The following is a 14,619-nucleotide window of genomic DNA, read 5'->3' as shown; positions in this document are numbered from 1 at the left end:
ACGTTTCAGAGCCTTAGGAGTGGTTTGGACCCCCCTTTTTGTGGTACTTTTTGTCAAACTGAAGTTGGTGTTTAGGGTTGTCAAGAGTGTACAGGGCTTGGAGTTTTAACCATTTTGAGGCGGTTCTGAAAAATGACTTTTTTTGGCCAATTTTGACGCCTTACTATACTATGACCATTTTTATGACATTTTGAGGCCAAAAAAAAATGTGGCTTTTTTCGGCCAATTCTCACACCTTAATATACTATGACCATTTACATGACATTTTGAGGCCAAAAAAGAATTTGATTTTTTTTGGCCAATTTTGACGCCTTACTATACTATGACCATTTTTATGAACTTTTGAGGCCAAAAAAAATTTTGACTTTTTTTGGCCAATTTTGACGCCTTACTATACTATGGCCATTTTTATGACATTTGGAGGATGTGACATTTTTCACCGATCCTCAGGGGAGCAAGATAGAGACATGCGACCTTGTCCTACCCCCCCCCCCCCCCCCCCCATTTGTGTGTACCCCGAGTCCAACGGCACCACCCTTGAGTCTCTAGCACATAGGGTTCCGGAGTTATGAGCATTTGAAGTTCCCCCATAAAAGTGAGTTGGGAGAGTGAAAATTTGGGGTTTTAACAAGGGTCAGTTTTGACCGATCCTCAGGGAGCAAGATAGAGACATGAGACCTTGTCCTACCCCCCCATTTGTGGGTACCCCGAGTCCAACGGTACCACCCTTAAGTCTCTAGCACATAGGGTTCCGGAGTTATGAGCATTTGAAGTTCCCCCATAAAAGTGAGTTGGGAGAGTGAAAATTTGGGGTTTTAACAAGGGTCAGTTTTGACCGATCCTCAGGGAGCAAGATAGAGACATGAGACCTTGTCCTACCCCCCCATTTGTGGGTACCCCGAGTCCAACGGTACCACCCTTAAGTCTCTAGGACTTAGGGTTCCAGAGTTATGAGCATTTGAAGTTCCCCCATGTAAGTGAGTTGGGAGAGTGAAAATTTTCCAAAGTGTGAGATGCCAAAAATGTTCCCCCAGAAAGTGTTTAGGAGCACGTTTCAGAGCCTTAGGAGTGGTTTGGACCCCACTTTTTGTGGTACTTTTTGTCAAACTGAAGATGGTGTTAAGGGTTGTTGAGTGTACAGGGCCTGAGTGTGAGATGCCAAAAATGTTCCCCCAGAAAGTGTTTAGGAGCACGTTTCAGAGCCTTAGGAGTGGTTTGGACCCCCCTTTTTGTGGTACTTTTTGTCAAACTGAAGTTGGTGTTTAGGGTTGTCAAGAGTGTACAGGGCTTGGAGTTTTAACTATTTTGAGGCGGTTCTGAAAAATGACTTTTTTTGGCCAATTTTGACGCCTTACTATACTATGACCATTTTTATGACATTTTGAGGCCAAAAAAAAATGTGACTTTTTTCGGCCAATTCTCACACCTTAATATACTATGACCATTTACATGACATTTTGAGGCCAAAAAAGAATTTGATTTTTTTTGGCCAATTTTGACGCCTTACTATACTATGACCATTTTTATGACATTTTGAGGCCAAAAAAAAATGTGGCTTTTTTCGGCCAATTCTCACACCTTAATATACTATGACCATTTACATGACATTTTGAGGCCAAAAAAGAATTTGATTTTTTTTGGCCAATTTTGACGCCTTACTATACTATGACCATTTTTATGAACTTTTGAGGCCAAAAAAAAATTTGACTTTTTTTGGCCAATTTTGACGCCTTACTATACTATGGCCATTTTTATGACATTTGGAGGATGTGACATTTTTCACCGATCCTCAGGGGAGCAAGATAGAGACATGCGACCTTGTCCTACCCCCCCCCCCCCCCCATTTGTGTGTACCCCGAGTCCAACGGCACCACCCTTGAGTCTCTAGCACATAGGGTTCCGGAGTTATGAGCATTTGAAGTTCCCCCATAAAAGTGAGTTGGGAGAGTGAAAATTTGGGGTTTTAACAAGGGTCAGTTTTGACCGATCCTCAGGGAGCAAGATAGAGACATGAGACCTTGTCCTACCCCCCCATTTGTGGGTACCACGAGTCCAACGGTACCACCCTTAAGTCTCTAGCACATAGGGTTCCGGAGTTATGAGCATTTGAAGTTCCCCCATAAAAGTGAGTTGGGAGAGTGAAAATTTGGGGTTTTAACAAGGGTCAGTTTTGACCGATCCTCAGGGAGCAAGATAGAGACATGAGACCTTGTCCTACCCCCCCATTTGTGGGTACCCCGAGTCCAACGGTACCACCCTTAAGTCTCTAGGACTTAGGGTTCCAGAGTTATGAGCATTTGAAGTTCCCCCATGTAAGTGAGTTGGGAGAGTGAAAATTTTCCAAAGTGTGAGATGCCAAAAATGTTCCCCCAGAAAGTGTTTAGGAGCACGTTTCAGAGCCTTAGGAGTGGTTTGGACCCCACTTTTTGTGGTACTTTTTGTCAAACTGAAGATGGTGTTAAGGGTTGTTGAGTGTACAGGGCCTGAGTGTGAGATGCCAAAAATGTTCCCCCAGAAAGTGTTTAGGAGCACGTTTCAGAGCCTTAGGAGTGGTTTGGACCCCCCTTTTTGTGGTACTTTTTGTCAAACTGAAGTTGGTGTTTAGGGTTGTCAAGAGTGTACAGGGCTTGGAGTTTTAACTATTTTGAGGCGGTTCTGAAAAATGACTTTTTTTGGCCAATTTTGACGCCTTACTATACTATGACCATTTTTATGACATTTTGAAGCCAAAAAAAAATGTGACTTTTTTCGGCCAATTCTCACACCTTAATATACTATGACCATTTACATGACATTTTGAGGCCAAAAAAGAATTTGATTTTTTTTGGCCAATTTTGACGCCTTACTATACTATGACCATTTTTATGAACTTTTGAGGCCAAAAAAAGTCAAATTTTTTTTTGGCGTGTGAGACGTTCAAAGCCTTAGGAGTGGTTTGGACCCCACTTTTTGTGGTACTTTTTGTCAAACTGAAGATGGTGTTAAGGGTTGTTGAGTGTACAGGGCCTGAGTGTGAGATGCCAAAAATGTTCCCCCAGAAAGTGTTTAGGAGCACGTTTCAGAGCCTTAGGAGTGGTTTGGACCCCACTTTTTGTGGTACTTTTTTTGTCAAACTGAAGATGGTGTTAAGGGTTGTTGAGTGTACAGGGCCTGAGTGTGAGATGCCAAAAATGTTCCCCCAGAAAGTGTTTAGGAGCACGTTTCAGAGCCTTAGGAGTGGTTTGGACCCCCCTTTTTGTGGTACTTTTTGTCAAACTGAAGTTGGTGTTAAGGGTTGTCAAGAGTGTACAGGGCTTGGAGTTTTAACCATTTTGAGGCGGTTCTTAAAAATGACTTTTTTTGGCCAATTTTTACGCCTTACTATACTATGACCATTTTTATGACATTTTGAGGCCAAAAAAAAATGTGACTTTTTTCGGCCAATTCTGACGCCTTAATATACTATGACCATTTACATGACATTTTGAGGCCAAAAAAAAATTTGATTTCTTTTGGCCAATTTTGACGCCTTACTATACTATGACCATTTTTATGAACTTTTGAGGCCAAAAAAAAATTTGACTTTTTTTGGCCAATTTTGACGCCTTACTATACTATGACCATTTTTATGAACTTTTGAGGCCAAAAAAAAATTTGACTTTTTTGGGCCAATTTTGACGCCTTACTATACTATGGCCATTTTTATGACATTTGGAGGATGTGACATTTTTCACCGATCCTCAGGGGAGCAAGATAGAGACATGCGACCTTGTCCTACCCCCCCCCCCCCCCCCCCCATTTGTGTGTACCCCGAGTCCAACGGCACCACCCTTGAGTCTCTAGCACATAGGGTTCCGGAGTTATGAGCATTTGAAGTTCCCCCATAAAAGTGAGTTGGGAGAGTGAAAATTTGGGGTTTTAACAAGGGTCAGTTTTGACCGATCCTCAGGGAGCAAGATAGAGACATGAGACCTTGTCCTACCCCCCCATTTGTGGGTACCCCGAGTCCAACGGTACCACCCTTAAGTCTCTAGGACTTAGGGTTCCAGAGTTATGAGCATTTGAAGTTCCCCCATATAAGTGAGTTGGGAGAGTGAAAATTTTCCAAAGTGTGAGATGCCAAAAATGTTCCCCCAGAAAGTGTTTAGGAGCACGTTTCAGAGCCTTAGGAGTGGTTTGGACCCCCCTTTTTGTGGTACTTTTTGTCAAACTGAAGTTGGTGTTGGGGGTTGTCAAGAGTGTACAGGGCTTGGAGTTTTAACCATTTTGAGGCCGTTCTGAAAAATGACTTTTGTTGGCCAATTTTGACGCCTTACTATACTATAACCATTTTTATGACATTTTGAGGGCAAAAAAAAAATTGACTTTTTTCTGCCAATTTTGATGCCTTACTATACTATGACCATTTTTATGACATTTTCAGGCAAAAAAAAAATTCACTATGACCGGCCATTTTTGACGCCTTACTATACTGTGACCATTTACATGACATTTTGAGGCCAAAAAAAAAATTGACTTTTTTTGGCCAATTTTGCGCCTTACTATACTATGACCATTTTTATGAATTTTTGAGGCCCAAAAAAATTTTGACTTTTTTTGGCTGATTTTGACGCCTTACTATGGTATGACCATTTTTATGACATTTTGAGGATGTGACATTTTTCACCGATCCTCAGGGGAGCAAGATAGAGACATGCGACCTTGTCCTACCCCTCTATTTGTGTGTACCCCGAGTCCAACGGTACCACCCTTGAGTCTCTAGCTCATAGGGTTCTGGAGTTATGAGCATTTGAAGTTCCCCCATAAAAGTGAGTTGGGAGAGTGAAAATTTGGGGTTTTAAGGGGAAACTTCAGATGTATGACATGGTATGAGTGATGATCTACCATCTTGACTGTAGTTCAAATATGATTTCAGTTACCTGTCACTGCCTTGGATGGCTATGACCTGCACAGAATGAATCCACAAAATACGTGATTTTTTTTTTTTTTTTTTTACTTTCACAACAAGATAACAAAGAATATATTTAATTTGTATTACTTGCGTTGATTTGAAGGCATGATCCGTTACTTAAATAGTATCTTTTTTGCACACACACACAAAGATATTCCACCAAATGAATGTTTTGTGTCTTGTATATTGTCATTTCTGACTTAATGCAGTTAACGTTACTGTTATGACCTTGGAAAACTAGATAGAGTTATTTACCCAGATGGAGAGGGACACTGTTTGTTTAACAGGAAGTACCAATCCATTTGCATTTTACACAGTGCCACACAAGAACATAGACTTTATTTATTACCCATCCTTTAAACAAATAGTGTTGTGGAGATCATTTGTCTCGCTCGTAATTGATAAACACAATTCACCCTTGTGTATCATGATGTAGTTAGATAAAGTTAGATAATGGTAGTTAAATAATGTTAAAAAGGCTGTGTTTTGGAGATTGAATTGAAAATCCAAATAATTTGGATCACACATACAACTGTATCAGTGAGCCAATAACTGGGAAAATTGATTCAGTTGAGGCCTCTGTAGTTCTGCCCTTTTCTTCCTCATTAGGAATATACCTATTTTGTGTTTTTCTGAAATTCAAATTTAGTGTCAGGACCCACATGCAAGAGGTGGGAGAACAAAACAAAAGCACACTTGCTCCACTAAGGGCGAGGATGATTCAGATTCTATAATGTAGCACGACAGTTACCACAGACAGTTTCCCGTTTCCATGAGATGTGCAACTCAAAAATATAGAACTGAAACTACAAGTATTTTCAGCTTCGTGTGAAGAAGTAATGGTGGTGCTTTGGCATGTCCTTTGATGATGCTGATTGGTATAATATTTGTTGATAAGTAGTCTAAAGTCTTGTTCTTTGACCATTTCAAACAAACAAAAAAAAGTCATACCTAGGGCACCAGCAACATTTATAATGGTTTAATCTTCAAAGCCATGTGTTGGTCAGGACACTTACATACAGGCAAAGCAGAACAAGCGTCAGACTGACTCACAAAACTGAAAATGAAAGATGATAGGAAAAGGATCTAAAGAAGCAGTGTAAGCGAGGGATGGGCTGGTTCTTCTTCAGAATGTTGTGGTGGGAGTATATTTTCCTTCCTCTTTCTGTCATGAACTGTTGGTATCAATAAACTTTCGAATGTACGCTGTGATGTTTGAAAGAGAGAGGAAGTGTTCAAGAACTGTAATCATCATCAACTGGCAACTTAATATTATACGATATACAGTGACCTGCCCCAACTTGGATGTTCAGTGTGTCAGATTATTGGCACAACTGCCATTGTGGTTTACACATGATCGTGGGATGCAAATATGTGGGTTTCATGATTTCTAGGCCAGCTTTCTCACAAGTCCCCAGCCTCCAGATCTGAATCCAGTAAAACACCACATGCCAAAGGTGTTCTACCACTGAAATTCACTGAACTCATGGGACCAGTTTGAGACGAGGAGCATTATCCTGCTGGAAGTAGCCATTAGGAGATGGTGAACTGTGGCCATGAAGGGGTGAACATGGTCAGCAACAATACTCAGATAGACTGCAACATTCAGACCATGACTGATTGCTATTAAGGCCCAAAGTGAGCCAAGGAAACATACCAGCCTTGACCATGCATTCATGCTGTTGACACCAAGTTCTGACCCTACAGCCTCAGCACAAATCCAGATTCAGACCAGGCTATTCTTTTTCAGTCTTCATCTGTCCAGTTTTGATGACCCTGTGTCCACTGCAGCCTCAGATTTCTGTTCTTGACTGGCTGGCAGGACTGGAAGTTGACGTGGTCTCTGCTGTTGTAGACCATCCACCTCCAGGTTTAAGGTGGTGTTAATTCTGAGATGCTTCTCTGCTCTCCACAGTTGTAAAGACTGGTTATGTGAGTTTCAGGATGCCTGTTCTCCTTTAACCTCTCTCATCAACAAAGCGCCTGTGTTCACAGAACTGCTGCTCACAGGATGTTTTTCGCACCATGTTGAGTCAAACCGTAAACCTACACACTTATGTGTGAAAGCAGCTTCTCTGACACCAACAATCATGCCAAGGCCAAAGTCACTGAGATCACATTTTCTGATGTTTGATGTGAACATTAACTGAAGAAGCTCCTGACCTGTAGCTGCTTGAGTTCATGCATTGTACTGCTGCCACATGATTGGCTGAACAAACATATCTCTGGACATGTTTCACCCACACTGACATTTTGATGCTGGCATGAAACACTTCTGCCCAGCAGTCTAAGACATGGCCAGGTAAAACATGCCTCTTATCTTTATAGAAGCCGGTTAGTTTTACTTTGTCAGGCCTCTCAAACTCAAAAGCAAGAAAAAAAAAATCCCTCCTTGCTTCATGTGCTCATATGTCATGAAATCATATAAACTGTGTTAATATCTAAATTGTGCCTGTGTAATTTTTAGAACTATGTTGATCATAACTGATTAATGCTGTGCTAATTATAGAAATATTATATATATATATATATATATTTTTTTTTTATTTTTTATTTTTATTTTTTCTTTTATTAAACGTATGTTAATGATAGAGTGGGGTTTTCGTATTCATGTTGTCGCGTTTTGCAACTGTGTGTTTCTGTTTATATTTGAAGACTACACAGATAAACTATTATTTAAAAAAAAAAGCTTTGGCCAAGTGGTTGCAGTTAATTTGCCTTTATATTAAAGGGCCAAAAAAGGTTGGTTTAGACATTACTGAGACATACGTTTTTCCTCTATTTTTTTGTTTTTCTTATAGTTTCTCCCCTTCGCAAGCCCTTTCAGTCTTTTTAGATTTCAGTTAAAATCATTTGTCCCCTAAATCTGGAATTTACTATCATAAAGATGTCAACTAATGTACATTATCCCTGAAAAAAATAAACACAATGAAAAGTCCAGATGTCAGTTTAAAATAAATAGGGAGAATTGGCCCCATAAGAAGAATGGGTTCATTTCTCCACTGGAGGGCAGCCTTTACCAGAAGATTCTCACCACCTTACTCTCATTATTTGTGCCTGCTGATGTTTGTGTGTGTGTGGGATGAAATTTGTGTGACAGCGTGAAAGTCATAGTGGGAAATACTGAGCTCACCAAAGTTCCTAACAACCTTTGTTGTAAAGGCTATAAAGTTAACTCAGCTCAACTCAAGTCAAGAAATAAGAGAGATAAGGACAGAGACGGGGAGAGACAGTAAGAGGGAGGGAAATGCAAACCAGTAGTTCCTTTCCCTTTGCAATGTTGTGCGTCATCAGGTTTTCACTTTTTTTTTTTTTTTCAGTGCTGTGACACCATGTGAAGTAGATTTTTTTTAAGGCTGGAGTTATGAAGCCACAGCTGTCTGCCTTCTTGATTGGTAAGTTATCTTAACTTTAAATTTCATTAATTCATACAGATGAAAACTCACTCATGTAGAACTATAGCTAGTAATAATGTAATGTAGATTCATATCTGTTTTCTCGTAACTTTTGCTCTACAACCGAACATAACCAACTTCTCTATTTCAGTTTAACTCTCCAATCACAGTTGTGGCAGACAAATAGATCCCAAAGCAAAACCTATTTCTTTAATAAATGGAAAACATCCTACAGTTATTAGCGTTTAAGCGTAGTTATAAATATATTACTATATGTAATAATAACTATTCTATAACACCAGTGAAATAACAGTGTGATGAGGACAATTTGAAGTACTTTACTGGCAGAGGATGACAGGATTGTTGACTTTGGATAATATCAAAGTAAAAGAAATAATCACACTCCTTGATGTTCAAGGGTTTATGACACTTAGTTTAGGCTCATACAGACAGGAGGGAAAGAGAGCAAGTGTGTGAGCGAGACAAAGGACTATGAGCACGCCTTTAAACATATCTTTCTATTCTAAGTTGCTGCTAACACTAGGATCTCACTAAGATGCAGTTGGTGTGGGTATATGCAGCTTGTTAGTAGAGAAAGTGAGACAGACAGGATGCAAAATCTGTCTTCATTGGAAAAGAAAACTGCACTGAACAGAGAATCTAGTGGCTAAAAAACACAAAACAGCAGACTAAAACATAAAATAAATTCACAGTAAAACCCTAGTAAGCACTAAGTAACTAACTTTGCCCAGATGTTAGTCTTACTTGGCGATTGCACAGTACGAATCTTCTTTCCAACCCAAAGTAGTAGTATGAAAATGATACAAATCATGTGCTGTGACCTTCACAGTCACCAGATGGATATTTTGGAATGACACAGTAGACAGATCTTTCCACCATCCTCATCAGTACACCAAATGAGGGAATATCTTTTGGAAGATCATTCCTCCAGTAGTGTTCCACTGACTTGCAGAATCAATGCTACTGCACGTTGAAGCTGTTGTGGCAGCATGTGATCACTTTAAACCAAAACTATAACTAGTCGGGACACCCTTTGTTGATACTCCTGTCAGGCTACTTATGCTGCAACTCTTAAGCTTTCTCCACATCAGCCTCTCTTCTGGCTTAAGACCTCACCAACTTGAATGCTTAACATTCTGCTGCTTGTGGCCTACTAAAGGTCCAGTGGACAGCTGAGAAATAGAAACAGATCAGGGAAGTAACGAAACCTTGCAGCTTGGAGTCCACGATGAGTCAGAACTATACAACAGATAGTGCTAGTTAGATGTTATATTTGGTATCCTGGAGTCTACCAAAAGCAGCACCATACTAAATATTGCTGCACAACATCATGATGGCTATTGTAAAGAGACAGTATTCACACCAACAAATCACATGCACTGCTTTTGGTTTAACTAGTGGCTGTGATAACAGGTGACTTTCAGCCAAATACAACACCATCAGTCATCAAATCTTAACATGATAGCCTACAAAGCTAATGATGATGAGAAATTTGACATGCCAGCTCCTGTTACAGAGTCTAAAAACCAAGCAGGAGTTTAACCATTCACCCCTTTACATCAAGCTTTCCTCTCTAATACTTTGCTGTGTGGACATGGTTATCTGACTTGGAGTTAGTGGACCAGGGCAAAACTTATTTAGAGCCTTCAGCATCTGTGAAGGAGTAGGCTCCCAGGTCCCTTTTATCTGGCGCTCCTACATTTGAATTGGCTTGTTTTTCTTCCTGTTTCCATCATCTAAAAGATGGTAAATCCCGTTTGGAAAGTGGAGAGATACCCTTTCGACAAGTGCGTATTGCTTTTACGGGACTTTTGGTCAAAGACAATTCTGAATCAATCACTTGTTCTTCGTCTTTGCTGGTTTTTCAAATGCTTTCGTGGAATGAATAATAACACTTAAGTATTTTCAAATACTTGATAAAAATCAACGGCACTCATTCACATTGACTCTTTTCTGCATGCTCACTCTGCACTACATCACACTTTTTATTGCTTTGGCGGTGGGTTTTTCCAGATGAGTCCAGAGGCATTTTGTTCTGCTACCTGTTGATAATACACCTTGAAAACTGAAAATAAACGGAGAGGTTCCAAACCCATTCACAAGTGCAAATTGAGCTGGTGATGCCAGACTAAATTTCAAATTTAAGGGCCCTGGATTGTTCTTATTTGGTTCTACTGAATATTTTTCTTTCTTATTTATAGGTTTTCATTTGTTTCGACTGCTTCCATTATCATCTGAAAGCATCAGTATCAATGGAACCAAAGGAGCTCCTTGGCTCTGGTCATGCCAGCACACCATCAGTGGACCATTCGATCCTAATAAAAGCCTCATACACTGGCAAAGCCAAGACTCTTCTCCCATTGTTGTGCATGCTTACGTAAAGGGAAAACAAGAGTTTCAACACTAAAACCCTTCATTTGAAAATAGGACTAAGATCTTCCCTGATCAATTACCATTTGGAAACTTCTCACTTATCATTACTAACCTGACACTGAAAGATGACCAGATCTCCCTCAAAGTTTTTTTATGCCAGGAAACAATCCATCAAAATCTCTGTCCAGTGACTCTGTATGTAGCAGGTTGGTAATTTTTTTCCCCCCTTGTTATTGTAATATCATTTCATTTAGAATAAACTTTATTCATCTATACTTACATTTAAGGTTATCCCTATTGAGCATTGGTCTACTTCATGGGGTTCAAATGTTTTACATTTAAAAAACATTTTTCTTGTAATGATAAAATTACCATACATTTCCAATGTATGTTGTTATTTATTTGTCTTTTTGTATGTTTATCTACCTTGTTAACCTAAAGTTTACATGTATGTTCACAAATTCATAACAAAGAAAAATCCCAGTCCATTTCCAGTTCCGTTCCAGGAACCTAAAATTGAGATAAACCAAAATAAGATGATAGCCTCATGCAGAACAGCGGGAGGCTACCCTAAACCTGATGTCACATGGAGCGATGGACATGGACGTACATTGGAAGCACATAAAGTTCACACCACCATAACTCCTGAAAAAGACAACAACTTCAACGTCAGCAGCACAACCAACATCACAGGGTCAAACAACGTGACCTGCACAATTTACAACCCAACCTCAAACCAGATTCTGAGTGCTACTAAAGACATAACACCTCCTACAGGTACTAAAATGTTGATTCCCTTTTAAAATTTTGGGCCAAATTTTCACCTGCCTTTCTGCTTCATTTAGTAGTTTATGTGCACACAGGCAGATTGAAGAGTTGAATTAAAGGCTATGTATATTATATATGTATAATATATATGTATATTAAAACACTGTGACAACTCTTGTATTGCATCTGTCTGTTTCAGCAAACATACATTTTGCAGCTGCTCTGCCCCTTGCTGTCCTTGGTGCGATGGCTATCCTGTGCTTCATATGTGAGTCTTTCCTTTAAATCTGTGATCTAACATAATGTGTCTGAAATGTGGTTTTCCAGTATTAATCACAGGAATATTCACATGGAAGAAAGTGTAGGTCTGGCAGAATTACAGAGTGTACACACATATACACATATACATATAAGTATATAGAGTCCTCATCCCTTTAATTGTTTTAAGTAGATTTTTTGCTCAGGTGAATGATGTCCTCTTACTATCCATCCTCCATTGTCCAAATGTGAGAAGAGCTGAGCTGATAAAAATGTTTTTATTCTTATCTGAGGCACCTTCAGTTGTAAGGGTGGGTAAAAAAACAAACAAACAAAAAAACAGTATCCAAATTTATTTTACTTCATCCCAACAACCCAGTGACAAATTTTGTCGTCCCTTGAGCCATGAGACTAACCTGGCTAAAAATAACAAAAACGTTTTCTGCCGCCCCTTCATATACTGCTGTTTTGTTTTATCATCATGACTAAAATGTTTCTCTTCCAGATATAAGAAGAAACCAGAGACACGTGCAGAGGGAAGAAGAATCATCAGCTTCAGGGAAATCCTGCTGATGACTCTTCTGACATGTCACAGATGGAGAATCAAAATATGCATCAAATGATGTCTCTACATCAAATGACGCAGAGCAAAAAAAGAAGTGACAGCCTGAAAAGTTTAGGTGAAACAAACACCACAGAAAGTGACAAAGACAAGTAAGAGTCAGCAGTATAAATCAAAACTGGGATCAACACTATTGCAGACAGTTGGTTAATCATATTACTCTTTGTTTTACGCCAACAGCAGCGGATATCTATGACAGTTTTGGGGAAGGCACAATGCATTTATTATTCCAACTGAAATACATGCCTTTCATTTGCACTAAACCATGACTGTGCTGCTCCGCTGTGCTTTATTATGGCTACCATTCCAATGGTTTAACATCTTTAACAAGAAGATTCTTGAACTGTTGTGTCAGACCAAAGCATTTCAGCATTTTCAACAGTATCAATCAATCACCCAGTCAATAAATCCAAATTTATTTGTATGGCACTTTTCACATAGACATGACCAATAATAGAATAAAATAAATAATCTGAAAGAAATCAAGGTGAGGTCTGAAAAAAAAAAAACAATAAGAAAAATGCTAATTGAGAAACTGAGTGAGTAAAACCAGAAATCGATAAAATGAAAGTAAATTTAAAATATAAACCAGGTAACCAATTAAAAGCCACATTAAAGAGGAAGGTCTTGAGTTTGCTTTCTCTGCTGCCTTCAGGTCTTCTAGGAGGCCGGTCCAGAGACGTGGACCATAGTAATAAAAGGAGACCTCACTGTAGATTTTTATCTGACTTTAGGTTTAATTAAAAGACCACCACCAGAAGACCTGAGGGTTTCCAGAGGGTTCATAGGGTAAAAGCAAATCCGATAAATAAAAATAAATAAATAAATAAATAAATAAATAGGTAGGATCAAGACCATTATGAGCTTTATAAACTTTTTCAACATGACACTCAACAGATCTGAGTCAAAGATGACTCACGGGCTTTTACTTGGTTGAGTCATTATTCATTCTCTTGCCCTCTCACTGTTGATTACTGATCTTCAAAGTCTTGATTTAAGAAACCAGTATGAGTGGTTGTTTATTTAACCTTTCATATGTGATTACATACTAAGTCAATGCCAAGATGTGAATAGCCACGAATACCTGTCTAAATACGTGTTTATATTTATATTTTGTTCATGCTGATGTGAACAAATGTCTGTCAAAGTCTTGTTTCCACCCTCTTGCAGCACTGGCATCCTGTCTGTGTTTGCTGTGCACTACAGAAAAATATTACAGGAAGTGCAGGAAACATGCATTTTGTTAATGTTGCCGTAGAGCACTTCTAAAGTGCCCCAGTAGTTTTAGTACAGACCCCCAGTGTGCACTGTAAGCTGTATAATGTAAGAATCTGTTGTGATTTAATTTCTAATGTTAAAGGAGCATAAAAGCTGAACACTGTGGTTTTACAGTAATGGTGCAGCAACAGGATGCAAGACTAGACATAAGAATATTCCTGACAACTCTCTACTGTGTTTTTGTGTTTTTTCTGTGTTCATTTCAGGATCTGATGCAACATTTGTGCTTGATCATGAAAAACACCAATCCCACTGACTTAAAGAATCAACGTTTTTATATGGAAAAGACGGAATAAATTACCTTTGATACTCATTTGACGAGGCAAAGAAGATACCAGAGCGTGTAAATGAATGTTATTGAGACAGGATCACAACCTTCCCAAAGGATATAGGAGTTAAAAACAAAGATAACCAGGAAGTGTTCCAGGCTTATGGTAGGAAGGTAAGATGGAGATCTGACTTTTCTCTACAGTAACAGTTTGATAGATGAGACGTCCAATAGCACTCTCATAGTTATCTGTTCAAGAGAGATAAAAGGGAGGAACACCTCGTCTGGTTCTGTTATAAATATAGTAATAAAATCTGCTCTGCATCGACTCAAAAAGCCCCTAGTTTTACTTTGTGCACATAAAAATGCTAAAATGTTAAAACCAAAGGATGTGGTTTCACTGGGGTTTATGTACTAGGCTGAACAGGGAACTTCAGATGCAGATGTAGGCAGATTTATTTATGTTTGGACAGAGCCCAGCTTGCTGGGCATCAGAAATGATGTTGTTTTGTTTTATTAATGAATGTATTATATGAGGGGGGCGAAACAACAGTAACAAAGATGAGCTAGAAATAGTGGACCGCACAATTGACTGAGAGAAAATTGAGGATCTGAACACTAGGTATGAATTATAAAGACATTGAACTATAGGAAAACAATTTGTCAGTTTAACCAAAAAACATGTTGTTCCCTTTTCTGTTAAAAC

At 39.0% G+C, this 14,619-nt stretch overlaps 1 protein-coding gene across 1 annotated transcript in view; it reads left to right on the top strand.

Annotated features, from left to right (window-relative positions):
• Positions 1 to 13,979, top strand: part of LOC121194221 (CD276 antigen-like) — a 227,330-nt gene extending 213,351 nt beyond the window's left edge. The window contains exons 4-6 of the mRNA XM_041056946.1: positions 11,215 to 11,496; positions 11,687 to 11,755; positions 12,251 to 13,979. Of these exons, the coding sequence (XP_040912880.1) occupies positions 11,215 to 11,496; positions 11,687 to 11,755; positions 12,251 to 12,318 (419 nt within the window). The 3' untranslated portion in view covers positions 12,319 to 13,979. The remainder of the gene's footprint in view (positions 1 to 11,214; positions 11,497 to 11,686; positions 11,756 to 12,250) is intronic.
• The last annotated feature ends 640 nt before the right edge of the window (positions 13,980 to 14,619 follow it).

Source organism: Toxotes jaculatrix, chromosome 15 (genome assembly GCF_017976425.1).
Source record: "Toxotes jaculatrix isolate fToxJac2 chromosome 15, fToxJac2.pri, whole genome shotgun sequence".
Classification (NCBI taxonomy): Eukaryota; Metazoa; Chordata; class Actinopteri; family Toxotidae; genus Toxotes; species Toxotes jaculatrix.
This window is presented reverse-complemented; position numbering and strand designations above follow the sequence as displayed.